The sequence below is a fragment of the Ustilago hordei genome, assembly GCF_900519145.1.
Source record: "Ustilago hordei strain Uho2 genome assembly, contig: UHO2_contig_08, whole genome shotgun sequence".
In the NCBI taxonomy this organism is placed as follows: Eukaryota; Fungi; Basidiomycota; class Ustilaginomycetes; order Ustilaginales; family Ustilaginaceae; genus Ustilago; species Ustilago hordei.
In genome coordinates, this window is record NW_024545262.1 from 789,344 (window position 1) to 816,148 (window position 26,805).

Sequence of the window (26,805 nt, forward strand, 5' to 3'; positions counted from 1 at the left end):
AACCTGTCAACAATGACTAAGATAGAGTCATAGGTCTTGGAGTCATACTTCTTCAATGGTGGTAGTCCTTCAATGAAGTCAAGGGATATGGAGCCCCAGGGCCTGTCTGGTGTTGCTAGTGGCTGTAGCAAACCATATGGATGGTGATGAGGAGCTTTGTACCTAGCACATACAGGACAACTTGCTACATAGTCTGCAATCCAAGCTGTCATGTTTGGCCACCAGTAATGTCGTTGAGCTGCCTTGATGGTAGCATCTTGTCAGAGGTCTCGCGCCTGAAACCCAGGTCGGTCTGTCGAGATACTCGGTGACTATCAAACTGTGCGACAGCTATTGTCTCGAGATACTCGGTGACTATCAAGTTGTGCAGTGACAGCAGGTGGCGTTTGTTGTATATACTATCGTAGGTTTCGGCTGACCTCTGTGGACACTCCGTTCAGGGGTAGCTCGGCACGATCAATATCAATGTTATGATGACACCAAGGTCTGGTGTGAGTGTTGATGATGATGAGGTTGATGGTGTTGGTGATGAGATTGGTGATGTCGATGATAATGAGGTTGATGGTGTTGGTGATAAGGTTGGTGGTGTCAACACGAGTGTCCAGTGTGTTGACTTGATGCTTGAAGTGATCCCCGGACCGCAGTGGACCACTGCCTTCGGTTCTATCTATATCCGGACCGCTAACCTGCTATGGGCACCTTCGGACGTCAGGTAGTGGTGATACAACACACACACTACGATGAGGAGCAACCTTGATAGATTGCTGCTATGCTGACTGAAACTAATGTATACTTATGCTGAAGTGATAACTAGTTATGGTGAGTAGAGTGGATGAGGATCCACTCGACCTATGATGATGAGAAAGCATGGTTATATACCTCTTCTCAGCATCGCCAGCGATGCTGCTCCTGCTCTCTCTCCATAGAGTACCTTCTTCATCGAGTACTGCTCAGGGGCCTCTCCTGCTTGGCACCCCTGTGCCTCTTGGTCGACACAGCTCCTCCTCCTCATGACCTGGTGTCGACTCCTTCGACACTGCTCCTCCTCCTCATGACCTGATGTCGACTCCTTCGACACTGCTCCTCCTCCTCATGACCTGGTGTCGACTCCTTCGACACTGCTCCCCCTCCTTTGATCAGTGACAGTTCCTTTGGCTCTTGTCTCTCGAGCCCCTGAGTGGTAACCATCTGCATGCTCCTTGAGCTTGGTCCTCTTCGTGGCTGTGCCTGCTCCTTGAGCTTGGTCCTCCTCGTGGCTGTGCCTGCTCCTTGAGCTTGGTCCTCCTCGTGGCTGTGCTTGGCCCTCCTTTGCATGTGAGTCCATAGGAGTCCATGGTCTCCATGGAGACTGCACTACGACCATGCTCTCTACTGGTGTCGACTAGGTCTTCGATTCCTGTGCTCCTTCCATATGAACCAGTGACCCTCCTGCTTCTTGAGCATCCAGGCCCATGACACTACCCCCCTCTTAAGAGCCGAGCTCCGTCGAGGCATGCTCTGGTCTGGTTCATGCTGACTCCTCCTCTTCCTTGACAACATCGTCCCCGTCATCCTTCCTCCTTCTCTCAACGTCATCCTCCTCTCTCTACTCCTCCTGTTCTCTCCTCCTCTCTCCACTCTGTCTACTCACTCGTCCCCCCTCCGACACCTCATACTCCTGGATGAGGTCGGGACAGTTGAGGTTCTCTACTGGTTCCCATGAAGCAGCTTCCTCTGAGTACCCTCTCCACAACACCTTGTACTCCATAGTCCCATTGTGTGAACGCTTGTCGATGAGTGCTTCGACTTCGAAGTCGAGGTCCTCATCTGGAAGTGATGGTATGGTGGGCTGTTCAGCACGTTGAGGAAGAGAACTTGTTCTTGCTGGCTCGAGCATGGAGACATGGAACACATCATGCACCCTAAGGTTTGCTGGCAATGTGATTCGATAAGCTCGGCGTCCTACCCGTTCCTGAACTGGGTAGGGTCCTGCAAACCGGGTGTCTAACTTGGGTGTGGGTCTCCTTGTCTTCCAGTTTCGTCGGTTGATATAGACCATATCACCCACCTTAAACTCGATGTCCTTGTGCTTCCTGTTATACTGGTTTACTGATCTACGTTGTGCCTCTCTGATCTGCTCCTGGAGGTACTTGCAACGCTCCTTTCCATCCATGAGGTACTCGAAGCGACCTGGATCATTGACTCCTAGTCGTTGAGGGATGTCAGGATGAGCTTTGGGGTTCCATCCATAGCATGCAAAGAATGGTGAGACACCAATGCTGTTGTGGACCGTGTTGTTGTATACAAAGGCCGCAGTGTCCAGCAGGTTGGCCCAGTCATTCTGCTCATAGTTGCAGTACATCCTGAGATATTGCTCTATGACCTGATTGACTCTCTCTGTCTGACCATCAGTTTGAGGATGGTAGGCCGTGCTAAGTGAGTGCTTCACACCCATTTGCTCTGCAAATGCCTTCCATGCTCCTGATATGAACTGCCTGCCTCGGTCCGAGACCATGTGATCTGGATATCCGAAGAGTCTAACCATGTGTCCATATAGCAATACTGCAGTCTGTTTGGCCGTGACTGTCTTATGGGTTGGAGCTAGTATGGCAAACTTGGTTAACCTGTCGACGATGACTAGGATAGAGTCATAGGTCTTGGAGTCATACTTCTTTGATGGTGGTAGTCCTTCAATGAAGTCGAGGGATATGGAGCCCCAGGGCCTGTCTGGGGTTGCTAGTGGCTGTAGCAAACCATATGGACGATGACGAGGAGCTTTGTACCTAGCACATACAGGACAACTTGCTACATAGTCTGCAATCCAAGCTGTCATGTTTGGCCACCAGTAATGTCGTTGAGCTGCCTTGATGGTAGCATCTCTTCCTACGTGTCCAGCAGTGATACCATCATGACATTGGGTCATCACCATGAATCGCAGATGTTCTACAGAGAGAGACTGTCCATCTACCTCTTTGGCACTCCTTGAGTGTCGATTGTTGGTCCTCCCTGGCATGATCACCTTGGGGATAACCAACCTTCCTCCACTGTACCATAGGTCATCCCTGACCTCGAAGGGCTTCTTCCTATGTATCTCCTGTAGCTCTTGGTCTAAGGGCTGGAAGATCTTGACCAGGTCTTTGAGACCTTTTGATGCTATGGACTCCATCGAGATCATGGGGGCCACTAGGAGGGAGTCATGGTCTGCTGTCTCCTTGAACACTCGAGGAGGCAGTAGTTGCCTCACATTGTGATCCTGCTCTTCACCGGCTGGTTGCATGTCTGTCCTTCTGGTGAAAGCATCGGGTTCACCACCTTTGTCTCCTGGTCGATACTGCAATATGAAGTCGAAGTCTGCTAGTAGTATTGCCCATCGAGCTTGTCGACCTGTGATGCGTCTCTGTGACTTGAAGTACTTGAGGGCTTCATGGTCAGTGAGGATGACCAGTTGGTTCGGTAGTCCAGCTAGCATGTGTCGCCACTGAGTGAGGCAGGCGACCACAGCTAGGAGCTCCTTATCATGGATCTCATAGTTCTTCTCGGCAGAAGACATCTTCCTAGAGTAGAAGGCCACTGGATGCCATCGTCCTTCATGCTCCTGCTTGAGTACTCCTGCTATAGCAAAGTCACTTGCATCAGTCTCCAACCTTGTTGGAAGGTGGTAGTCGAAGTGCTGAAGCACTCCTGCTGATGTGAAGGCCTGGATGAGCTTGTGGAAGGCCTGTTGGGCCTCCTCTGGTAGCTCGAACTTCTTGAACCGTTCTATAGGCTTTACCAGTGCTGTCAAGGGCTTGGCTATGCGAGCAAAGTGGGCTATGAACCTTCGATAGAAGTTGGCAAAACCCAGGAACCTCTGGATGTCATGGATTGACTCTGGCATTGGCCACTCCTTGACAGTGCACACCTTTTCTGGGTCCATCTCTATGCCCGTTGGCTTGATGATGTACCCCAGGAACTCGACTGTCTTGGTGTGGAACTCACACTTCAACAGCTTAGCAAAGAGCCTGTTGTTCCTTAAGCGAGTGAGGACCTCAGTGACATGCTTCACATGTACCTCTTCAGTGTCACTGAAGATCAGGAAGTCATCTAAGTATACCACTACATATACTCCAATGATGTCTCGGAAGATGTCATTGATGAATGACTGGAAGTGAGCCGGAGCATTGGCTAGGCCAAAGGGCATCACTAGGTACTCATAGAGTCCCAACTGAGTGCCAAAAGCTGTCTTCCATTCATCTCCTTTAGCAATCCAGATGAGGTTGTATGCTGCTCTAAGGTCTAGCTTGGTATAGATCCTTGCCTTCCTGAGTAAGAACAGCTGCTCCTCGATGAGGGGCAATGGTGCCCTGTTCTTGACAGTGATCTCGTTGAGACCTCTGTAGTCCACACAGAGTCTGAGACCTCCATCCTTCTTTGGTACGAAGAGCACCGGTGATCGTGCCGGACTCTTCGATGGTCTTATGAACCCCTTCTCGAGGTTCTCATCCAAGTACCTCCTCAACTCGGACATCTCCTTGGGTCCCTTAAGGTATAGGGGCCCTTGAGGTGGCTTCCCTCCTTCTATCAACTCGAGGTGGAGATCATGCTTGGTATGATGGGGCAGCTTGTCTGCTTCCACCTCATCAAACACATCTCGCAGGTGTTGGTATGGCTTTGGTATGTCTGCAGCCATCACCACCTTATCTACCTCCACCTCCATCTCGACTCCTTTGTCTGCGCCTGTAGGTACAAAACCAAAGGCTGGGAGTGATGATGGTGGCTCCTCTAACAGCATGAACCCTATGGGTCCATCTTCCAGAGCTGCTCGTAGTATGCGCTCTGCTGAGACAAACTCGTTACCATGAAGGGTTGGTCTCCTCATGGTTAGGTCCCCTGCTCTTGCTGCTTCAGGGGGTCTCCTAGGGGGTCGGTCCTGCTCCTGAGTCTTGAACTCCAGCTGGCCCGTATCCCATTGTATGGTGGGTTTGAGCCTCCGTAGCTCAGTGAACCCCAGGATGAGGTCATAGTCTGCAGTGTCGGCCACTGAAGCTTCGACCACACCCAGATTGTGTGTACCAATAGATACCTGCATGCTCGCAGAACTATTGATGGAGAGTTGGTGCCCGGTGACACCATGGATCGATCTTGTTTTTATGGGTTTTGTGGGTATTTGGTACTTACTAATGAAAGAATCTGAGACTATGGACAAACCAGCACCGGTATCAGCTAGTATCCGAGCAGGATGGTCTTGAACCATTCCAGAGAGCTCCAGTACTGCTTTGCCTCCACTGGTAGAGAAACATACTTGACAATCTTGATATATACATAGTGATGGCGAGGAGGTTTGTAGAGCAATGCATGCCATCAGTGCATCACCCCACTGACGTTTCCCTCATCGTCATCATCATCGTGCTCCTCCTCGTGATCGGGGTCCATGGGTTGCTGGTATGAGCTGAGGTCCATGGCCTCGGGGTCACCCGTCTCAGTACTGCCTGTGTGGCCATCTCCTGAGTCGGTGGCCCCCTCGAAGGGGTCTGCTGTGGTGACCATAACCTTTGGTCCCATGGGTCGAGAGCTAAGAGGGTTTACCCTCCTGCTGGGGCAGTCTCTGGCCCAATGGCCGATACCCTTGCATACATGACAGGTGTTGATACCTGATGGAGCAGGGCTTCCTTGCTTCGAGGGTTGGGTGGGATGATGAGGAAGGGGTCGGTTTAGGTTTTGTATAGTTGCTTGTGTAGTTGCTTGTGATGGTGATCGAGCTGGATAAGGTTGAGTGGGTTGTCGGATGGGGATTGAACTTTGATTTGGCCGAGACCCAGTTCTTAGTGGAGGTGACGTGGCATTTGGAAGTGAGTGTCTAGCCGAGGACTGCTGTAGTAGCATCCTCTGTCGATCGATCTCCTCGACCTCTCGATACCACTCCCATCTCTTCCCAGGTGGATTCCTCTCGAACTTCTCCTGTATGCTACGAGTGAGACTACCTCTGAAGAGATCAATCACTAGCTCATTGTCATCTAGGTTGACCTGTCCTTCCAAGTCTCTGAACCGCTCTACATGACGTGTGGCGGCACCAGGAGCATCACTTGTGAGTCTGAGAGCCAACAGCTTGTTGTATGCCTCCATCCTAGCATTGCGTGGGTTGAACTGCTCTGACAGTCGCTCTGTGAAGTAGTGCCAATCATTGAACAACCTTCCTTCTCTAGCTCTATCAATATGGAGCTTGGAGGTCCACCACTCTCTTGCTGTCCCTTCCAGTTGAGCACCCATGTGATTGATCATCCTAGACTGCTCATACACCTGGTTGAACTTAAACCATGCTTCGGCTTCTAGAATGAAGATCTCCATGTCTCGGGGATTGAACTTTGGAAAGGGGGTGGTAATGGGCTTTGACCGGTTAAGCTCTGCCATGATGCTGGTATCCTCCTCGTGGTCCAGGGGGTAAGGGTCCGTCCTAGTCCTGCTGTAGGGGTCCAGCTTAGTCTTGACATATCTTGGCCCAGTAGGTGAAGCATACTTCTCGTAGTTGATGTCCTCCTGCTCATCCAGGTTGAATGAGACTGATCGTCTTGATCGTGGAGCAGGAGTAGGAGTATGTGGGTCTCCTATCATAGACTCATCTCCTCCTCCTGCTTGGTCTTCCGAGTGAGAGAGGTCCATTGTATCCTCCCTACCCAGCTGAGCTTGTTGTAGTCGTTCCTCTCGATGACCCTGCCTAGTAAGCTCTAGCTGAGCTTCCAATAGAGTGAGTAGTCTATCGAGCTTATTGTTGAGGTCTGGGTCCATCATGGTGATCGTGAGGAGCTGCTTGAACGATCCACTCTAATGTCAGAGGTCTCGCGCCTGAAACCCAGGTCGGTCTGTCGAGATACTCGGTGACTATCAAACTGTGCGACAGCTATTGTCTCGAGATACTCGGTGACTATCAAGTTGTGCAGTGACAGCAGGTGGCGTTTGTTGTATATACTATCGTAGGTTTCGGCTGACCTCTGTGGACACTCCGTTCAGGGGTAGCTCGGCACGATCAATATCAATGTTATGATGACACCAAGGTCTGGTGTGAGTGTTGATGATGATGAGGTTGATGGTGTTGGTGATGAGATTGGTGATGTCGATGATAATGAGGTTGATGGTGTTGGTGATAAGGTTGGTGGTGTCAACACGAGTGTCCAGTGTGTTGACTTGATGCTTGAAGTGATCCCCGGACCGCAGTGGACCACTGCCTTCGGTTCTATCTATATCCGGACCGCTAACCTGCTATGGGCACCTTCGGACGTCAGGTAGTGGTGATACAACACACACACTACGATGAGGAGCAACCTTGATAGATTGCTGCTATGCTGACTGAAACTAATGTATACTTATGCTGAAGTGATAACTAGTTATGGTGAGTAGAGTGGATGAGGATCCACTCGACCTATGATGATGAGAAAGCATGGTTATATACCTCTTCTCAGCATCGCCAGCGATGCTGCTCCTGCTCTCTCTCCATAGAGTACCTTCTTCATCGAGTACTGCTCAGGGGCCTCTCCTGCTTGGCACCCCTGTGCCTCTTGGTCGACACAGCTCCTCCTCCTCATGACCTGGTGTCGACTCCTTCGACACTGCTCCTCCTCCTCATGACCTGATGTCGACTCCTTCGACACTGCTCCTCCTCCTCATGACCTGGTGTCGACTCCTTCGACACTGCTCCCCCTCCTTTGATCAGTGACAGTTCCTTTGGCTCTTGTCTCTCGAGCCCCTGAGTGGTAACCATCTGCATGCTCCTTGAGCTTGGTCCTCTTCGTGGCTGTGCCTGCTCCTTGAGCTTGGTCCTCCTCGTGGCTGTGCCTGCTCCTTGAGCTTGGTCCTCCTCGTGGCTGTGCTTGGCCCTCCTTTGCATGTGAGTCCATAGGAGTCCATGGTCTCCATGGAGACTGCACTACGACCATGCTCTCTACTGGTGTCGACTAGGTCTTCGATTCCTGTGCTCCTTCCATATGAACCAGTGACCCTCCTGCTTCTTGAGCATCCAGGCCCATGACACATATACTTAGTTGTTCCATCACATAGTGCAATCGCAGGCCATTGCTACTAATCTGAGCAGGTGTGTCATATCACCTCTCACTGACATTGTCTGTAGGCAGTAGTTACTGCAGTCCAGATAATCACCTCTCTGAAGGCAGTACTCATACTGCAGTCCAGGCTTCCCTTATTGATTTGCCATTTGCTCATTGACACCTTGAACACTTGTGTTGAGTGGACAAATCCCCATTCCATACATTAAGTGCTCTGCAACAAGCAGGAACCGACTGTGCTGCATTACCACTGAACTGAGTGTTCACAGCAGCTAGCTGAAACTTGTTGAACAAATAATCCTTTGAGCAGTTTCAGTGAAAGTGGCTGACAGGAGCATACTCAAGCATGCTCACTGAAACTGGTTGAAATCACCCAAACTGGTAGTTTTCGGGTTCCAGGCACATGACCGCTGACAGTTACTTTCAGTTGAAACATACCAAGTAGAACTTACTCAATTGATCTCACCGAAATCAATCAGAAACACCCAATCTGGTTTCAGGCGCACGACCGCTTACAGCAGCCTGATGACAGCTGCTGCCGTCTTCGACAACCGACAGGCCATCAGGGTATGCACTAACAGCAGTTATGGCATCCCGGAGTGGGCCATTGATGATCCAATCATGATATCTGACAGCTGTGAGGTTCTCAGTGGGATCCCATTGATTAGCCAACCCCAGCCACTTCTTTCTTGGAGCCAATTGGAGCACAACCAACAGTGTTTTAAGGTTGTATGCAATGCCAGCCCATACCTGGATGCTGAAATGGCTGAAACAGAATGTCAAAACCATGTTGTTGATGTCTTCTCGAGTGTTTTTCCAGCAACTAACCCATGTGCATCCAGGCCAGTAGCCAACCTTGACAGCTGCCTCATCTGTGAACAGCACACCCCTCCAAACAGTGGTGCCATTAGCCTTGGCCCATTCTAGATGTTTATGCCAGATTTTGGCTGTCAGAAATGGCTTTTGAAGTGCAATCCAGCAGTTAAAACTGGCCTGGTATGCTGCTTTCTGGAGCTGCATTATTGGAATGCCACCAAGCAATGCTGACAGCTGTCACCATGATAGGAATGGGTTTTTTAGTACCTCATGCTGAAGGTATCAGTCCAAGGTAGCTGTCCAGGAGTGCAGACAGCCAGATTGTGCTTTTGTTTCAAAGGTACCATGCTCTTTAAAGTTATGGATGGTCTTGTGAACTGCTGTCTTGGAAACACTGCTTAGCTCCACAATTTGTTGAATTGGCAGCCCAGTATCATGCATTGCAATGATTGAAGCATGCTTGCTTGGAGAGAGCTCATTGCCATGGACCATATTGGTGTTTGAAGTGTTCTTGATTAGTATGATGGTAGTGCTATTGCTCAATGATGATGATGACCCAAATGCAGGGTAACTGACTAAATCGGGAAATTACCCAATTGTCCTCAAACTTCTGCACAGGGACTGTACGAGTCGCACAGACAGGAAAGGTGGAGGATGCGGAGAGAGCGAATCACCGACAGCCGGCGTGCTGTCCATTAACCGGAAGCTCGCTCTGTGCAACTTCTTCTCTCTCTTAACTTTCTCATCCCCATCATTCTCGACTTTTCTTCAAGTATCACTATCGTCGCTTCGCTTTTGGCCGCATCGTCTCAGTCACCTCGGTTTTTTCATTGCTTTCCTCAGCTCCGACTCATCTTCGACCACGGCACGGCACACTGTCACATCTGCCTCAGCCCATAGTGCCAGGGAGGTTGGACGCACGATGAACCCCCCATCTCCACCCCTCGCCCGTATCCGAACCCCAGGTTTCGCAGGGTACGGTATCGCCTGGTCACCCTTCTTCGACCGTAGTCTCGCCGTCTCCTCCTCCGCCAACTACGGTCTTGTCGGAAACGGACGACTTCACATCCTTTCGCTTGCCCCTAGCTCCACCTCACTCCACCCTCAACTTTTGGTGGAAAAAGTATTCGACACCCAAGACGGACTTTACGATCTCGCCTTTTCCGAATCGCACGAGAACCAGCTTGTAACAGCCTCCGGCGACGGGTCCATAAAACTCTGGGATACAGCGCTACAAGAACATCCCATTCGAAACTGGGCTGAGCATGGCAGGGAAGTTTTCTGCGTGGACTGGAACAATATCAAAAAGGACGTATTTGCAAGTTCGTCCTGGGACGCGAGCGTGAGGGTGTGGCATCCGGAACGACCGACGAGCTTGATGGCTATAACTACGGCGCATACGGGTTGTGTCTATGCTTGTGCTTTCTCCCCGCACAATCCTGATCTTTTAGCGACGGCTTGTGGAGATGGCCATTTAAGGTTGTTCGATCTTCGGCAACCGGCAGCACAAGCGAGCGTAACGGTGCCGGTGGGAGGAGAAGTTTTGTGTTTGGACTGGAACAAATACCGACCGATGTCATTGGCGACGGGTAGTACGGATAGAGTGATCAAGACGTGGGATTTAAGAAGTGCGATCTCGAAACCGCAAACAGGGGTAGCGACGGCGGTGGAAATAGGGACTCCAGTGGCAGCGATACTGGGTCATGAATATGCGATTAGAAAGGTGGCGTATAGTCCTCATGCCCCGCAGTTACTGGCTAGTGCGAGCTATGATATGACAGCGAGAGTTTGGGATGCTGATGCGGCGGCGACGAGTGGGCCTCCGGGTGCACCACCGCAGCCGGCCCAAGCAGGGGTAGTCGCGGGGGCTGGGTCGATGAGGAAGATCCATGATGCACATACGGAATTTGTGGTGGGTGTAGCATGGAGTTTGTTTCAGGAAGGATTGGTGGCTAGTACTGCTTGGGATTCTGAGACGCATTTGTGGGGTGTTCACTAGCGGTCGTTGCATTCAATCAACACAATCCTTTCGATATCAACGTATGCACCAGCCTGTGACAGCTTGGATAAGAGCCCTCGAGGGCGGCTTGATGTTACGAGATGGCATGTGCTACCTTTGTGCATTACAGTAGAACGAGCAGTGAGTGAAGCATGTGTAGGGGAACTAATCGCGAAGCGAGCATTTCTTCTGCCTTTTTTTTTCGGTCAATTTGCCTTGAGCCTTTTTTAGCGCACGGTCTGCTCTTGTGTGTTGGTTTTGGCGCGGCTGCTTGGGCGAGTTCATGTTCGACCCACCGACCCTGAGAAAGATGACACCCAACCAAGCCATCGACTACAATCCTATCCGTCCTCCACCACACTGCCTAGACGACCCCTCGCTCTAGATCGCGACAAGAAGGACAGAGAGCAGCCCCGCATTGCTGCTGCCCCTCGTTCGACCAGTCACAATGTCGACCTCAGCAATCTCTGTACCTTCAACCAGCGCGACGGTGGAAACCACTCCACTCCTCACCGTCGCTCGACACCGCTACAGCGTCCATTCCGTCGCCGAGTCCACCTCAACCGAATACACCCCCGAATCAGACATGGTAGACATCACAAAAGACCGGTACGATCTCTCCACGTTCCGCGGTCGTCTCATGCATTTTGCCACTGTCACTTCCCCCCTCACCCTTCTCGCATCCAATGCCGAGCTTAAAGCGGCACAAGAACACGTCACAACCATCGAATCCAAGTTGCCTTCGAACCGAACTACAGGCGAATACTACGTTACTCGACAAGAAGCACAGAAGTACTGGAAAGCCAAACAACTCGTCGATTCTTCTGTACACCCAGACACGGGAGAAGTGATCTTGCTTCCATTTAGAATGGCTGCGTTTGTTCCAACGAATCTGTTAGTGGTGGGGGGAATGTTGATGCCGAATCCAACCTTGGCGAGTATTGTTTTCTGGCAATGGGTCAATCAATCGCTTAATGTAGCGGTGAATTATTCCAATGCGAATAAAAGTGTTCCGATGAACATGAAGGAAGTTGGTCTTGCCTATGCTGCAGCTACCACCAGCGCGGTGGGTATCGCGGTGGGAATGAGTAGAGGTGTACCCAAACTTAAAGTCAGCCCGGGGGTCAAAGGTGTCCTTACTGGCCTAGTACCCTTCGTAAGCGTAGCAAGTGCAGGAATTGTGAATATCAGCTGTATGAGATGGAAAGAGATCAAAGATGGGGTTGGCGTATTCATTCGTGATGCCGATGAGAACAGACATCAAATTGGCGAATCCAGCAATGCAGGGCAAAGAGCAGTGGCCATGACTGCTGCTTCTCGTGTGTTGACTAACATCCCCACACTGATTCTGCCGCCGTTGGCGCTGAGGTTTTTGCAGAGGACGAAAGTTATTCCGGTGTCGGGACCGTTGACGAGAGCAGTGGATCTAGCAATGATCGGGACGAGTTTGTTGGTCTTCCTTCCGCCAGCAATTGCTACTTTCCCTCAAGTAGCGAAGATCGATCCGAAGCAGTTGGAGACGAAGTTCCATAATTTGACGGACCCGGAGGGTAGGCCGATTACTCAGGTCGAGTTCAATAAAGGTCTGTAGAGATAGCCGTCTAGATGCAGTACACGGTGCGGATGAATAGATACTCATTTAGTCACGGAAGAGACACGAGAGGACGGGTAGTATGTGCGTGTGGCTTGCAATGAATGATCCATCAGAATGTGCGAGAATGAGCTGAGACTAGTATGTCAGATTGTTATTTACACCGCCCGTGCGGTTTTACACGGTGGAAAGGCAGTGTGTGGGGGTGATCCAAAGTACAGTAAGATGCACAGAATGCGAGTGGGTGGGAGAGAGAAGAGAATGTGGCGAATTCACCGAAAAGTGGCAAAGTGTAGAAAGAGAGCGTGTTGTGGGGCCGCCAGGTATATGCGATTGAACGGAGAGACAGAGGAACCCTTTTTCGTCCACGATTCACTGAGGTGCAGGGGGTTTACTTGTTCTTACGAGACTCCTTCTTAATAACCACCCCTTCGTCACCGCTGGATGATGCGTCAGACTGGTCATCTGATGATCCCTCCAATGCAGCGGCGGCGGCAGCAGCAGCTTTCTTCTTTGCGAGCGCGACCTTCTCTTCGACAGCAATGACTGCGAGCAATGGATCGTCCTCTGCCTTAGGAGCGCGGTATGATCCACCAGCGCGATCACAGAAGGTGAAATACTGGCCGTAGTTACAGGTAAAGAAAAGGTGGTGCAAGGTGTGATGCGAAGGACCATTGATAATCTTTTCCAATGGCGAGTTGCAGATCATGTCCGAGTCGTGGATGAGAATACTCCACAAGTTGACAAAGACGAACAAGCAGACCGAAACAACACGGTGGAGGGGGAAGACGAAGGGGAAAATGTGGTATGGCAAGGACTGGGCGTAGCCATCAAGTGGGTGGAAAGCGTGACTGGCGTATGGAGTGGGGACGAGCCATTTGTGGTGTGGCTTGTGAACGTGTTTGTAGAGCCTTGGGTGGTGTTCGAGTCGGTGGACCCAATAGATGAGAAAATCGGTGAAAAGGAGGAAGAGTGGGACGGAGAGCAAGGCGTATGCCCAACCGTAATCTGAGATATTGTTGTAGAGCTTGCTATGTCCTCGCACTTCCAGGACGAACCATGGGATGGTGAGGAAGTCAAGTGGCAAGAAAGCGCGCATGGAAGCTTCGATCTCGAGTTTGACTTGGTTCTTGAGGAAACGAGGGTGCTTTTCCATCTCCTTGTTGAAAAGGTACTTGTAGGAAAGACCGGCAAAGGTGAAGTAGAGGATGAGGATGCCAATGTAGGTAAGGACGAGCAACGAGACGGTCTGACGAATGATGCTCTCCCTTGGTAGTGCTGAGACATGCTGCAATGCTGACCAGTCGACGTGTTCACCGCTCAGCGACGATGAGACGGCCTTCTGAAGTACATAGTTGGAAAACCAAGAGGAAGGGGCAAACGCTGAGGTACTAGCGGAAGCGGCCCATGTTGGCGCGTCGGTTGAGAGGCGGAGCGCGGATGTCAAGTTGCTAGTGGACGATGAAGCAAGCGATGCCAGTGTGGAAGGGTTCTTTGCAATGGAACGGGGAAGTGCAGGCCATGCTGCGGCCCAGACCTTGTCGAGCGCGTAGGTGTCGGCGATCTCTAGAATGAGATCCATTTTGAAGTAGGTGCTACTGTGGGGCGTAACTGGTTGCTAGGAACGGGTATGCGCTGTTATTGCAAATCCAGAGAATTCGGTGGCGGCGGCGGCGGGGATGCTTCGATGTGTAAGAAGCAAAAAGAGTCCACGCGCAAATGAAGCTAGAGAGAATAAACTGATGGGTGTCCAACCTAATTATAGATCGTAGTCATCACAATTGGTGTGCTGGTAATGTGATGAACAGTCCGAGCTGTGATGCGAGTGTGAGCGATGCTACCCGGATAGGAGAGCAGTGCAAGTATCTCAAGATACCGAGGATGCCTTGATAGATGGTACCGAGGTTCGTATGCAAACGCGACCGGAGAGAGCGGATGGAACCAGTAGGAAGCCGCGAGAGTGGGAAGGGAGAGTGTCTACGTAGAGCACGGGGTAAAGGATCTTGATCGACGATACGCGGTTGCGGTGGATAGTGATGGGGAGAAAGAGAAGGGTTGATGTTTGATGAGATACAAGGGTTAAGGGAAGATGGAAGATGGGGTGAAATGTAAGGCACCGGCGACAAAACAAGTCAATCAAACGGCACCAAGCTGGACAGTGGCGGAAAGGCCGAAGGAAGCGCAAGACAGACAGACACTCCCTTCCGCACAAAGGCAGAGAGCCAGCATTGTGGTCTGCAAGCGCAACAAGATTTTTTCCGTATGGTTTTGCGAGCGCTTCACTTTGTCGCTTGCCGGTCATAGGTGGCTACAACAATACCGTTCTGCCCCCTCTCTTCAGCTTACTCTGCGCAGGACCCTAATCTTGTAGCCAGGCAAAGGTAGAGAAGTGACTGAATTGACCGAGAGGAACACGCCACAACTCAACCTCACACGCTAACCTCCCGCGCTCTCGATCCTAACTTTCGGCACGGTAAACATACCATTGTTGCAAAGGTCAGGCCACCAGTGCGCTTCACAGCCAAACGTGATGTTTGATACTGTGCTTCCATGCAGCAGCGATAGCATTCAATACAAAAGTGTTGTCCTCTTGAGCTCATGTTCAGCCATATTGAAACAACGCGGTGTCGCAGCAGAGGGAAGGATCTTCGGTGCTTCCGACTGTTGCTGTCTGCGCTTCGCTTCTTCAAACCGAGCCGTAGACGAAAGAGGCAATTGAGCAGAAGAATGATTGACCAGGGTCTCACTTGTTCCAAAATCTCATGATTTTGGTCGTTTTCTTTTGTTTCGCGTCCAACACGGTGGAAATTCCCGAGAAGAGTCAAAATTTCTTCCCTGCCTCCCTTGCTTGGCTACACCCCCCCACTGTGACTTGCCGTGTGCATGCGCTTTTTCGGACGCAGCGGCAATCACCTTCCGGTCACTTCACACCAAAATGAAAGCTCAATTTTCAAATTTTTCCAAAACACGCCTTCTTTAGAGATTTCTTTTTTCTTTTTAGTGGTAAAAGGAAGGCACTTGAACAGTGTCGAGCTTGACGAGAACAAACACCCGTTGATCGACCCGAGCCAATCACCGGCAGAATACGGCAGGCCCAATACTGTCGTGCGCTTCAAGCCCCATGCATGGACCACTTTGAATTGAGCTCGAAATTTTTCAAAACATCCTCCAACCCTTTCCTTCACTTGGCTTGAATGCTCGAAAGCGCGTGCTCCAAAACCTTCTATAGACTCTTCTCGCCTCCTGCCTCCAGTCAGTTTGTGAATGTGAAGGGAGATAACTTCGGAAATCCGCCGTTCAATATGAGCGCAAAGGCCAACGCCTTCCTCGTCCCAGTTTGAGTTGACCTGAGCTTCTGGCCTCTGTCTTCTTCGTGGGCCTGGTCCGTGCCGCTTGATTCTCTCTTTTCACATGAGCAAGCCACACGAGGTTCGTTAGGCTCACTCCAGCGTTGAACTCGCTCTGGTGACCATTCACTTGCAACACCCTTGACATCCGCTTAAAACACCGATTGCTTGCAACGTGCAGGCAGCTTGAGGTTCGTCGAGCTAAGAGCGATGGAATATCTTGACACATGGCATTGGACCCTCATCACTGTCGATCGCTGACTGTGCAATCAAATCTCGCCACCACCTATTCTCATTCGCCTCCGAGCGCGGTGCTTGTTGGACGGACACTCCTCCTTGCGTGCAGTACGGCTATGCAAATGCTTAGCAGAACAAAACTGCGATTCGACGTGGGGGGTGAGTTGCAAACAGATGAAACGCCGACAACGGCTTTCCACTGACCGTAATCTTGCATCATTTCGTGTGGTTAAGTTTTGGTAACAACCAACGAGGTCGCGCGAGTCGTGCCAAGGGAATCTCGATCTGATAAGCACGCCTTACCGCCGGCAGTGGCGACCAAATTCGAAAAACTAGATCGTGAAGCATCGGGCTCAAACAGAAGGTCCATCGGGTGATTTGCATTTCACCGACTTCCGAGAGGCCACATCCTCTCCACTTTGGAGTAGTTCTTCCTGAATTGGTACAGCTGATAGCCTTCATTGCAGCGAGACCAACATCGACGAGGACACCAGCATCTGCCATGCCGCACTCGCACCACTCTCACAGCGGTCAATTCTGCTCGCACGCCAAAGACAGTCTCGCCCAGGTGCTCGAGCGTGCACAAACGCTCGGCTTCACCCACTTCCATCTTAGCGAGCACGTCCCCCGCCAAAACGAATCCGAGCTATACCCGGAAGAAATCGAAGCTTCCATCACACCTAGCAAGCTTTGCAACACCTTCCGGAACTACCTCGCAGAAGCAAGGAAGCTGCAGCAAGAGTATGCGAGTCGATCATTGCACGTCTTAGTCGGATGCGAGACAGAAAACATCACTAGTCCAGGCACTCTTGACTACTTGACGGAAATGCTTGACAGCGATGCCAACACTCAACCAGAATTTGTCGGCAAAGGCGTGGTCGACTACATCGTAGGCTCGCTTCACCACACTCATACAATACCTATCGATTTTGATCGCGAAACGTTCGATCGCTCCGTTGCCAGCTTTCAAACCCCTTCTCCCTCTTCTACAACCGAGGCACACCTAGCTTTGATCGACCAGTACCTCGATGACCAGCTCGAAGTGTTGCAACGAATCAAGCCTGAAGTCATCGGCCATTTCGACATGTTCCGACTCTTCACCCCAGAGCTGAAATTGGAAGCGCCGCAGATTTGGTCCAAGGTCGAGCGTAATGTTCGCTTTGCTGTCCAGTCTGGCGCTCTTTTCGAATGCAATGCTGCCGCGTTCCGGAAAGGTTGGAACACTTCCTATCCTGGTAAAGAGATTCTCGATCTCATTCTCAGCTTGAAGGGAAGGTTGTGTCTCTCGGATGATTCACACGGCGTACAGGCTGTCGGTCTCAACTATCTGAGATTGAGGCAATACTTGGTCGATTCTGGCGTCGAGACAATCTGGTACCTCGAGAAAGATACATCATCTTCAACAAAGCATACGAGAGGTCACGACGGCGCGCCAATACGCTTTGCGAGAGGGACTGTCGCCAGGCCGATGGGAAAAGAGTGGTCTTCTCATCCATTCTGGACAACATTTGCGGCAGCACTCGGACGCGAAGCATAAACATCACACCATACCCAAGGAGCATCCAGTCATTTGAGCGCAAGCTGGGCTTCAATCATCAAAGATGCTAGAATTGTGCCATGTGTGACATATACATGATCAAAGAGAGAGAGATGGAAAGAATCGGCTCCCTTACTTGCGTTCACCAGCCTTGCCCTTCCTAGGCTGAGGAAGTGTGAACGGCGTCTTGAGCACCATTCGCTTTTCACCGCCCACCACAGCTGATGTGCATCCCAACGTCCTGAACAGCTCGCGCAGTGTCGCAGGTGCGATGTTGCAGTTGCGAGCCAACTTGCCATGATCCACCGAAAAGTTGTCCAAATGAAGTGCGAGCGCACAAATGTAAGCAAGTACCTTGGTCGAGTGAAATGCCGACATCACTGCACGGTCCGAGTTGGCAGGTGTCTCGGTAAAAGTGTTGAGGATCGCCTTGATGATACGCTTGTTGGCATCTTCTCCGTCGAGTTTGAGGCTGCTGATCAGCTTGCCCTTCTGCGAGACCGATTTCGGATGGCTTTGAATGTACCAGAGTAGAGACATGTAGTAGGCCATGCGCACCTTGTCCTTGGCATCTTCCTTGTCTTCTGTAGCGCCCAAGACGGGCATCATCAACACATCTTCACCATCAGCACCGCCGTTGGCTGGCTTTATAGCATCGTCATCGTCATCATCGTCGAAAGTGGTGTGCTTCTTGCCGCTACTGCTATCGGAAAGGTAAGAGCTGCGTTGAAGGTTGTCGACCAATCGAGACCAGATCCATGCAGGGAACTCTCGCGAGTATGGAATGAGCTCCTTGAGCGCTTCTATGTCGTCGACGCTGTCGATGAGCTTCTGTATCGGTAACGACTTGAAGATGTCGGTGGGAATGAGGTCCGAGATGCGATATGCTTCGGCAGGGTGCTTGGCTTCCAAGTTGGCGGGAGGCATGGGTCGAGAAGACGTGGAGGAAGCGAGCACCTCATCCAGTGAGGGCAGTGATGCGAGGTTGTCCTGGATTCCACCGGTAAAGTCGTCGAGAATGACTTCCATATTGGCCGTGTCCACCTTCATACGGTCCTGATTCCTCGCATTGGCCTTCTGCTTGCGGTTGCCGAATGCATCACCAAGAGCTCTGCGTGCCATTGTCATCTCGTTGTAGTCGGCAAAGGTGCGCGTGCTAGAGATGGAAGAGAGCGAGCTGTTGGCCTTGATTGATCGCGCCACTTGGAATGCTGGTACAGCGCACAAAGTGACTGAGCTGCTAGAAGGGTCGTAGATGCCAACCATGTATTCGCCAGTGTAGCCTCGAGCTTCAGCGCAGCTTCCAAACTCGAAGTTGTTGCCGACATAGGCGATGGTGTCGGTCTCTCCTGCCAGCAAGAGTCGCTCATCTCCCTCTTCTGGTCGCGCACCGGTCTCGTCTGGCAAGCCATCAGCGCGGTACAGGCTGAACTTGGTGGAAGGTGCAGGGTTGTAGTCAGCGAACGAAGCAAAAGCGGCGCCTGACTCGCTCAGCTGTTTGAAGCCATTCTCAGAGCCTTTGATTTTGAGTTGGGCCTTGGCCTTGCCTTTAGAAACAGAAATGCTAGCATCCGAGGAGGAGGATGCTACTGTTGTAGAAGACGTTTTCGACTTCTTAGATGAGCTGTCGGAGGACTTGGACTTCCTCCTAGCGTCCTTGGAAGGACTCGCTGCGTCTTTCGACATTCTGGCCGCCCAGCGAGATACAGATGGGTGGTAATGGGCCCCAAAGGCTGAGATGAGAGTTGCGATGTTGTTTGTAGGGAGACTACGATGTTAGCAGAAAGTGAGTGGCAGGGTGGTTTGGCAAAAGTTCCACTTATTTTTTATTTTTTTTTATTTTTTTATTTTTTTTTTGACGACATGCATGGACTTCCAACGCCTAAATCCAAATATCGCCCTCTTCCGCATCTAATGCTGACAGAATCCTGAAAGTCTAACAGAATTGCTCTTTTCACCACAATCCCACGTGGCCTCTCAGTTGAAGATACGTCGGTATTTCTAAAGGATGACATGTTAGATCGGAGCATTCAGGACCGGAAGGCCGGAACAATACGAAGTGCCAACGTAGATGAGATAGGTGCAAAGCTCGTGGGAGCACATGCAGCCTACGCTCGAGGTCTAATGCCAAGGTATGCAGGAGGTATGTTGGCATGGCAACGGTTATGAAGCGTTGTCATGCCAACAGTTATGAGGTGATGACAAGGCAACGATTATGAAAGTATGGAGCATAGTCAGCCGTTAAGGTATATACAGCTCGCGGGTAAACCGTCCCACGATTTTAGATGTCACCACAAATCACTCCAATGCTCAACAACCAATGTATCAAACCTATTCTTGACCTAGTTGCGGTGTTTCAGATTTGCTCTGATGGTTATTTTCTAAGTACAAGCTCAAGTCCAGAGGGGGACTTGGCTCTTTTGGCAAGTTTGAGCCCAGAAACTCCCAAGTCCCTGTCACAGGGTCAGAAGGATAGTGCAAGAGAGTGTGCCAAATTGATCAACGGCAGTCATGGGAATGTCGCGCAACGGAGCAGTATATGAAGGGTGTGCAACGGATCAATATATGAAGGGGGCGCCAGATTGATCAGTGCCGAACCATCGGGGATCAACGAGATTAATCGGGCTGGCAGCGCATATGAATTACGAGAATCTCACAGGGATCGGTCGGAATCAGTCAGATCAGCATGCCTCAACAAGTCGGCCAATACAAGCAAGTACTAGTAGACTCAGGAAGGAGAAGCACTCGGAAATAACCATAGGAGGTGGTGGGGAACTGAGTGTCAGGGGTCTCGCGCCTGAAACCCAGGTCGGTCTGTCGAGATACTCGGTGACTATTAAACTGTGTGACAGCTATTGTCTCGGTATCGGTGACTATCAAGTTGTGCAGTGACAGCAGGTGGCGTTCGTTGTATATACTATCGTAGGTTTCGGCTGACCTCTGTGGACACTCCGTTCAGGGGTAGCTCGGCACGATCAATATCAATGTTATGATGACACCAAGGTCTGGTGTGGGTGTTGATGATGATGAGGTTGATGGTGTTGGTGATGAGATTGGTGATGTCGATGATAATGAAGTTGATGGTGTTGATGATAAGATTGGTGATGTCGATGATAATGAGGTTGATGGTGTTGGTGATAAGGTTGGTGGCGTCAACACGAGTGTCCAGTGTGTTGACTTGATGCTTTGAAGTGATCCCCGGACCGCAGTGGACTACTGCCTTCGGTTCTATCTATATCCGGACCGCTAACCTGCTATGGGCGCCTTCGGACGTCAGGTAGTGGTGATACAACACACACACTACGATGAGGAGCAACCTTGATAGATTGCTGCTATGCTGACTGTAACTAATGAGTACTTGTGTTTCTAAAGTATTGACTAGTTGTATGGTGAGTAGAGTGGATGAGGATCCACTCGACCTATGATGATGAGAAAGCATGGTTATATACCTCTTCTCAGCATCGCCAGCGATGCTGCTCCTGCTCTCTCTCCATAGAGTACCTTCTTCATCGAGTACTGCTCAGGGGCCTCTCCTGCTTGGCACCCCTGTGCCTCTTGGTCGACACAGCTCCTCCTCCTCATGACCTGGTGTCGACTCCTTCGACACTGCTCCTCCTCCTCATGACCTGATGTCGACTCCTTCGACACTGCTCCTCCTCCTTTGATCAGTGACAGTTCCTTTGGCTCTTGTCTCTCGAGCCCCTGAGTGGTAACCATCTGCATGCTCCTTGAGCTTGGTCCTCTTCGTGGCTGTGCCTGCTCCTTGAGCTTGGTCCTCCTCGTGGCTGTGCTTGGCCCTCCTTTGCATGTGAGTCCATAGGAGTCCATGGTCTCCATGGAGACTGCACTACGACCATGCTCTCTACTGGTGTCGACTAGGTCTTCGATACCTGTGCTCCTTCCATATGAACCAGTGACCCTCCTGCTTCTTGAGCATCCAGGCCCATGACACTACCCCCCTCTTAAGAGCCGAGCTCCGTCGAGGCATGCTCTGGTCTGGTTCATGCTGACTCCTCCTCTTCCTTGACAACATCGTCCCCGTCATCCTTCCTCCTTCTCTCAACGTCATCCTCCTCTCTCTACTCCTCCTGTTCTCTCTTCCTCTCTCTACTCCTCCTGTTCTCTCCTCCTTTCTCTACTTTGTCTACTCACTCGTCCCCCCTCCGACACCTCATACTCCTGGATGAGGTCGGGACAGTTGAGGTTCTCTACTGGTTCCCATGAAGCAGCTTCTTCTGAGTACCCTCTCCACAACACCTTGTACTCTGTAGTCCCATTGTGTGAACGCTTGTCGATGAGTGCTTCGACTTCGAAGTCGAGGTCCTCATCTGGAAGTGGTGGCAAGGTGGGCTGTTCAGCACGTTGAGGAAGAGAACTTGTTCTTGCTGGCTCGAGCATGGAGACATGGAACACATCATGCACCCTAAGGTTTGCTGGCAATGTGATTCGGTAAGCTCGGCGTCCTACCCGTTCCTGAACTGGGTAGGGTCCTGCAAACCGGGTATCCAACTTGGGTGTGGGTCTCCGTGTCTTCCAGTTTCGGCGGTTGATATAGACCATATCACCCACCTTAAACTCAATGTCCTTGTGCTTCCTGTTATACTGGTCTACTGATCTACGTTGTGCCTCTCTGATCTGCTCCTGGAGGTACTTGCAACGCTCCTTTCCATCCATGAGGTACTCAAAGCGACCTGGATCATTGACTCCTAGTCGTTGAGGGATGTCAGGATGAGCTTTGGGGTTCCATCCATAGCATGCAAAGAATGGTGAGACACCAATGCTGTTGTGGACCGTGTTGTTGTATACAAAGGCCGCAGTGTCCAGCAGGTTGGCCCAGTCATTCTGCTCATAGTTGCAGTACATCCTGAGATATTGCTCTATGACCTGATTGACTCTCTCTGTCTGACCATCAGTTTGAGGATGGTAAGCCGTGCTAAGTGAGTGCTTCACACCCATTTGCTCTGCAAATGCCTTCCATGCTCCTGATATGAACTGCCTGCCTCGGTCCGAGACCATGTGATCTGGATATCCAAAGAGTCTAACCATGTGTCCATATAGCAATACTGCAGTCTGTTTGGCCGTGACTGTCTTATGGGTTGGAGCTAGTATGGCAAACTTGGTTAGCCTGTCGACAATGACTAAGATAGAGTCATAGGTCTTGGAGTCATACTTCTTCGATGTTGGTAGTCCTTCGATGAAGTCGAGGGATATGGAGCCCCAGGGCCTGTCTGGGGTTGCTAGTGGCTGTAGCAAACCATATGGACGATGACGAGGAGCTTTGTACCTAGCACATACAGGACAACTTGCTACATAGTCTGCAATCCAAGCTGTCATGTTTGGCCACCAGTAATGTCGTTGAGCTGCCTTGATGGTAGCATCTCTTCCTACGTGTCCAGCAGTGATACCATCATGGCATTGGGTCATCACCATGAATCGCAGATGCTCTACAGAGAGAGACTGTCCATCTACCTCTTTGGCACTCCTTGAGTGTCGGTTGTTGGTCCTCCCTGGCATGATCACCTTGGGGATAACCAACCTTCCTCCACTGTACCATAGGTCATCCTTGAGTTCGAAAGGCTTCTTCCTATGTATCTCCTGTAGCTCTTGGTCTAAAGGCTGGAAGATCTTGACCAGGTCTTTGAGACCTTTTGATGCTATGGACTCCATCGAGATCATGGGGGCCACTAGGAGCGAGTCATGGTCTGCTGTCTCCTTGAACACTCGAGGAGGCAGTAGTTGCCTCACATTGTGATCCTGCTCTTCACCAGCTGGTTGCATGTCTGTCCTTCTGGTGAGAGCATCGGGTTCACCACCTTTGTCTCCTGGTCGATACTGCAATATGAAGTCGAAGTCTGCTAGTAGTATTGCCCATCGAGCTTGTCGACCTGTGATGCGTCTCTGTGACTTGAAGTACTTGAGGGCTTCATGGTCAGTGAGGATGACCAGTTGGTTCGGTAGTCCAGCTAGCATGTGTCGCCACTGAGTGAGGCAGGCGACCACAGCTAGGAGCTCCTTATCATGGATCTCATAGTTCTTCTCGGCAGAAGACATCTTCCTAGAGTAGAAGGCCACTGGATGCCATCGTCCTTCATGCTCCTGCTTGAGTACTCCTGCTATAGCAAAGTCACTTGCATCAGTCTCCAACCTTGTTGGAAGGTGGTAGTCGAAGTGCTGAAGCACTCCTGCTGATGTGAAGGCCTGGATGAGCTTGTGGAAGGCCTGTTGGGCCTCCTCTGGTAGCTCGAACTTCTTGAACCGTTCTATAGGCTTTACCAGTGCTGTCAAGGGCTTGGCTATGCGAGCAAAGTGGGCTATGAACCTTCGATAGAAGTTGGCAAAACCCAGGAACCTCTGGATGTCATGGATTGACTCTGGCATTGGCCACTCCTTGACAGTGCGCACCTTTTCTGGGTCCATCTCTATGCCCGTTGGCTTGATGATGTACCCCAGGAACTCGACTGTCTTGGTGTGGAACTCACACTTCGACAGCTTAGCAAAGAGCCTGTTGTTCCTTAAGCGAGTGAGGACCTCGGTGACATGCTTCACATGTACCTCTTCAGTGTCACTGAAGATCAGGAAGTCATCTAAGTATACCACTACATATACTCCAATGATGTCTCGGAAGATGTCATTGATGAATGACTGGAAGTGAGCCGGAGCATTGGCTAGGCCAAAGGGCATCACTAGGTACTCATAGAGTCCCAACTGAGTGCCAAAAGCTGTCTTCCATTCATCTCCTTTAGCAATCCGGATGAGGTTGTATGCTGCTCTAAGGTCTAGCTTGGTATAGATCCTTGCCTTCCTGAGTAAGAACAGCTGCTCCTCGATGAGGGGCAATGGTGCCCTGTTCTTGACAGTGATCTCGTTGAGACCTCTGTAGTCCACACAGAGTCTGAGACCTCCATCCTTCTTTGGTACGAAGAGCACCGGTGATTGTGCCGGGCTCTTCGATGGTCTTATGAACCCCTTCTCGAGGTTCTCATCCAAGTACCTCCTCAACTCGGACATCTCCTTGGGTCCCTTAAGGTATAGGGGCCCTTGAGGTGGCTTCCCTCCTTCTATCAACTCGAGGTGGAGATCATGCTCGGTATGATGGGGCAGCTTGTCTGCTTCCACCTCATCAAACACATCTCGCAGGTGTTGGTATGGCTTTGGTATGTCTGCAGCCGTCACCACCTTATCTACCTCCACCTCCATCTCGACTCCTTTGTCTGCGCCTGTAGGTACAAAACCAAAGGCTGGGAGTGATGATGGTGGCTCCTCTAACAGCATGAACCCTATGGGTCCATCTTCCAGAGCTGCTCGTAGTATGCGCTCTGCTGAGACAAACTCGTTACCATGAAGGGTTGGTCTCCTCATGGTTAGGTCCCCTGCTCTTGCTGCTTCAGGGGGTCTCCTAGGGGGTCGGTCCTGCTCCTGAGTCTTGAACTCCAGCTGGCCCGTATCCCATTGTATGGTGGGCTTGAGCCTCCGTAGCTCAGTGAACCCCAGGATGAGGTCATAGTCCGCAGTGTCGGCCACTGAAGCTTCGACCACACCCAGATTGTGTGTACCAATAGATACCTGCATGCTCGCAGAACTATTGATGGAGAGTTGGTGCCCGGTGACACCATGGATCGATCTTGTTTTTATGGGTTTTGTGGGTATTTGGTACTTACTAATGAAAGAATCTGAGACTATGGACAAACCAGCACCGGTATCAGCTAGTATCCGAGCAGGATGGTCTTGAACCATTCCAGAGAGCTCCAGTACTGCTTTGCCTCCACTGGTAGAGAAACATACTTGACAATCTTGATATATACAGAGTGATGGCGAGGAGGTTTGTAGAGCAATGCATGCCATCAGTGCATCACCCCACTGACGTTTCCCTCATCGTCATCATCATTGTGCTCCTCCTCGTGATCGGGGTCCATGGGTTGCTGGTATGAGCTGAGGTCCATGGCCTCAGGGTCACCCGTCTCAGTGCTGCCTGTGTGGCCATCTCCTGAGTCGGTGGCCTCCTTGAAGGGGTCTGCTGTGGTGACCATAACCTTTGGTCCCATGGGTCGAGAGCTAAGAGGGTCTACCCTCCTGTTGGGGCAGTCTCTGGCCCAATGGCCAATACCTTTGCATACATGACAGGTGTTGATACCTGATGGAGCAGGGCTTCCTTGCTTCGAGGGTTGGGTGGGATGATGAGGAAGGGGTCGGTTTAGGTTTTGTATAGTTGCTTGTGTAGTTGCTTGTGATGGTGATCGAGCTGGATAAGGTTGAGTGGGTTGTCGGATGGGGATTGAACTTTGATTTGGCCGAGACCCAGTTCTTAGTGGAGGTGACGTGGCATTTGGAAGTGAGTGTCTAGCCGAGGACTGCTGTAGTAGCATCCTCTGTCGATCGATCTCCTCGACCTCTCGATACCACTCCCATCTCTTCCCAGGTGGATTCCTCTCGAACTTCTCCTGTATGCTACGAGTGAGACTACCTCTGAAGAGATCAATCACTAGCTCATTGTCATCTAGGTTGACCTGTCCTTCCAAGTCTCTGAACCGCTCTACATGACGTGTGGCGGCACCAGGAGTATCACTTGTGAGTCTGAGAGCCAACAGCTTGTTGTATGCCTCCATCCTAGCATTGCGTGGGTTGAACTGCTCTGACAGTCGCTCTGTGAAGTAGTGCCAATCATTGAACAACCTTCCTTCTCTAGCTCTATCAATACGGAGCTTGGAGGTCCACCACTCTCTTGCTGTCCCTTCCAGTTGAGCACCCATGTGATTGATCATCCTAGACTGCTCATACACCTGGTTGAACTTAAACCATGCTTCGGCTTCTAGAATGAAGATCTCCATGTCTCGGGGATTGAACTTTGGAAAGGGGGTGGCAATGGGCTTTGACTGGTTAAGCTCTGCCATGATGCTGGTATCCTCCTCGTGGTCCAGGGGGTAAGGGTCCGTCCTAGTCCTGCTGTAGGGGTCCAGCTTAGTCTTGACATATCTTGGCCCAGTAGGTGAAGCATACTTCTTGTAGTTGATGTCCTCCTGCTCATCCAGGTTGAATGAGACTGATCGTCTTGGTTGTGGAGCCGGAGTAGGAGTATGTGGGTCTCCTATCATAGACTCATCTCCTCCTCCTGCTTGGTCTTCTGAGTGAGAGAGGTCCATTGTCTCCTCCCTGCTCAGTTCAGCTCGTTGTAATCGTTCCTCTCGATGACCCTGTCTGGTAAGCTCTAGCTGTGCTTCCAATAGAGTGAGTAGTCTATCAAGCTTATTGTTGAGGTCTGGGTCCGTCAT

The 26,805-nt window shown here is 51.0% G+C and overlaps 7 protein-coding genes across 7 annotated transcripts; 3 read left to right on the forward strand and 4 right to left on the reverse strand.

The window, feature by feature from the left end:
* Positions 1–1,585: 1,585 nt before the first annotated feature.
* UHO2_04354 (uncharacterized protein) lies at positions 1,586–6,744 on the reverse strand (the record flags this gene model as incomplete). Its single annotated transcript, XM_041556027.1, has 2 exons — positions 1,586–5,243; positions 5,828–6,744. The coding sequence occupies 2 exons, from the start codon at positions 6,742–6,744 to the stop codon at positions 1,586–1,588; spliced, it is 4,575 nt and encodes a 1,524-aa protein (XP_041411961.1).
* A 3,006-nt stretch (positions 6,745–9,750) lies between these two features.
* UHO2_04355 (uncharacterized protein) lies at positions 9,751–10,827 on the forward strand (the record flags this gene model as incomplete). The annotated part of the gene is made up of 1 exon (XM_041556028.1): positions 9,751–10,827. The coding sequence occupies one exon, from the start codon at positions 9,751–9,753 to the stop codon at positions 10,825–10,827; it is 1,077 nt and encodes a 358-aa protein (XP_041411962.1).
* Positions 10,828–11,275: 448 nt separating this feature from the next.
* UHO2_04356 (uncharacterized protein) lies at positions 11,276–12,418 on the forward strand (the record flags this gene model as incomplete). The annotated part of the gene is made up of 1 exon (XM_041556029.1): positions 11,276–12,418. The coding sequence occupies one exon, from the start codon at positions 11,276–11,278 to the stop codon at positions 12,416–12,418; it is 1,143 nt and encodes a 380-aa protein (XP_041411963.1).
* Positions 12,419–12,809: 391 nt separating this feature from the next.
* UHO2_04357 (putative sterol delta 5,6-desaturase) lies at positions 12,810–14,000 on the reverse strand (the record flags this gene model as incomplete). Its single annotated transcript, XM_041556030.1, has 1 exon — positions 12,810–14,000. The coding sequence occupies one exon, from the start codon at positions 13,998–14,000 to the stop codon at positions 12,810–12,812; it is 1,191 nt and encodes a 396-aa protein (XP_041411964.1).
* A 2,504-nt stretch (positions 14,001–16,504) lies between these two features.
* On the forward strand, positions 16,505–17,539 carry UHO2_04358 (uncharacterized protein; the record flags this gene model as incomplete). Its single annotated transcript, XM_041556031.1, has 1 exon — positions 16,505–17,539. One exon carries the CDS (start codon positions 16,505–16,507, stop codon positions 17,537–17,539), a length of 1,035 nt encoding a protein of 344 aa, XP_041411965.1.
* A 132-nt stretch (positions 17,540–17,671) lies between these two features.
* On the reverse strand, positions 17,672–19,225 carry UHO2_04359 (uncharacterized protein; the record flags this gene model as incomplete). Its single annotated transcript, XM_041556032.1, has 1 exon — positions 17,672–19,225. The coding sequence occupies one exon, from the start codon at positions 19,223–19,225 to the stop codon at positions 17,672–17,674; it is 1,554 nt and encodes a 517-aa protein (XP_041411966.1).
* A 2,421-nt stretch (positions 19,226–21,646) lies between these two features.
* Positions 21,647–26,805, reverse strand: UHO2_04360 (uncharacterized protein; the record flags this gene model as incomplete). Its single annotated transcript, XM_041556033.1, has 2 exons — positions 21,647–25,304; positions 25,889–26,805. The coding sequence occupies 2 exons, from the start codon at positions 26,803–26,805 to the stop codon at positions 21,647–21,649; spliced, it is 4,575 nt and encodes a 1,524-aa protein (XP_041411967.1).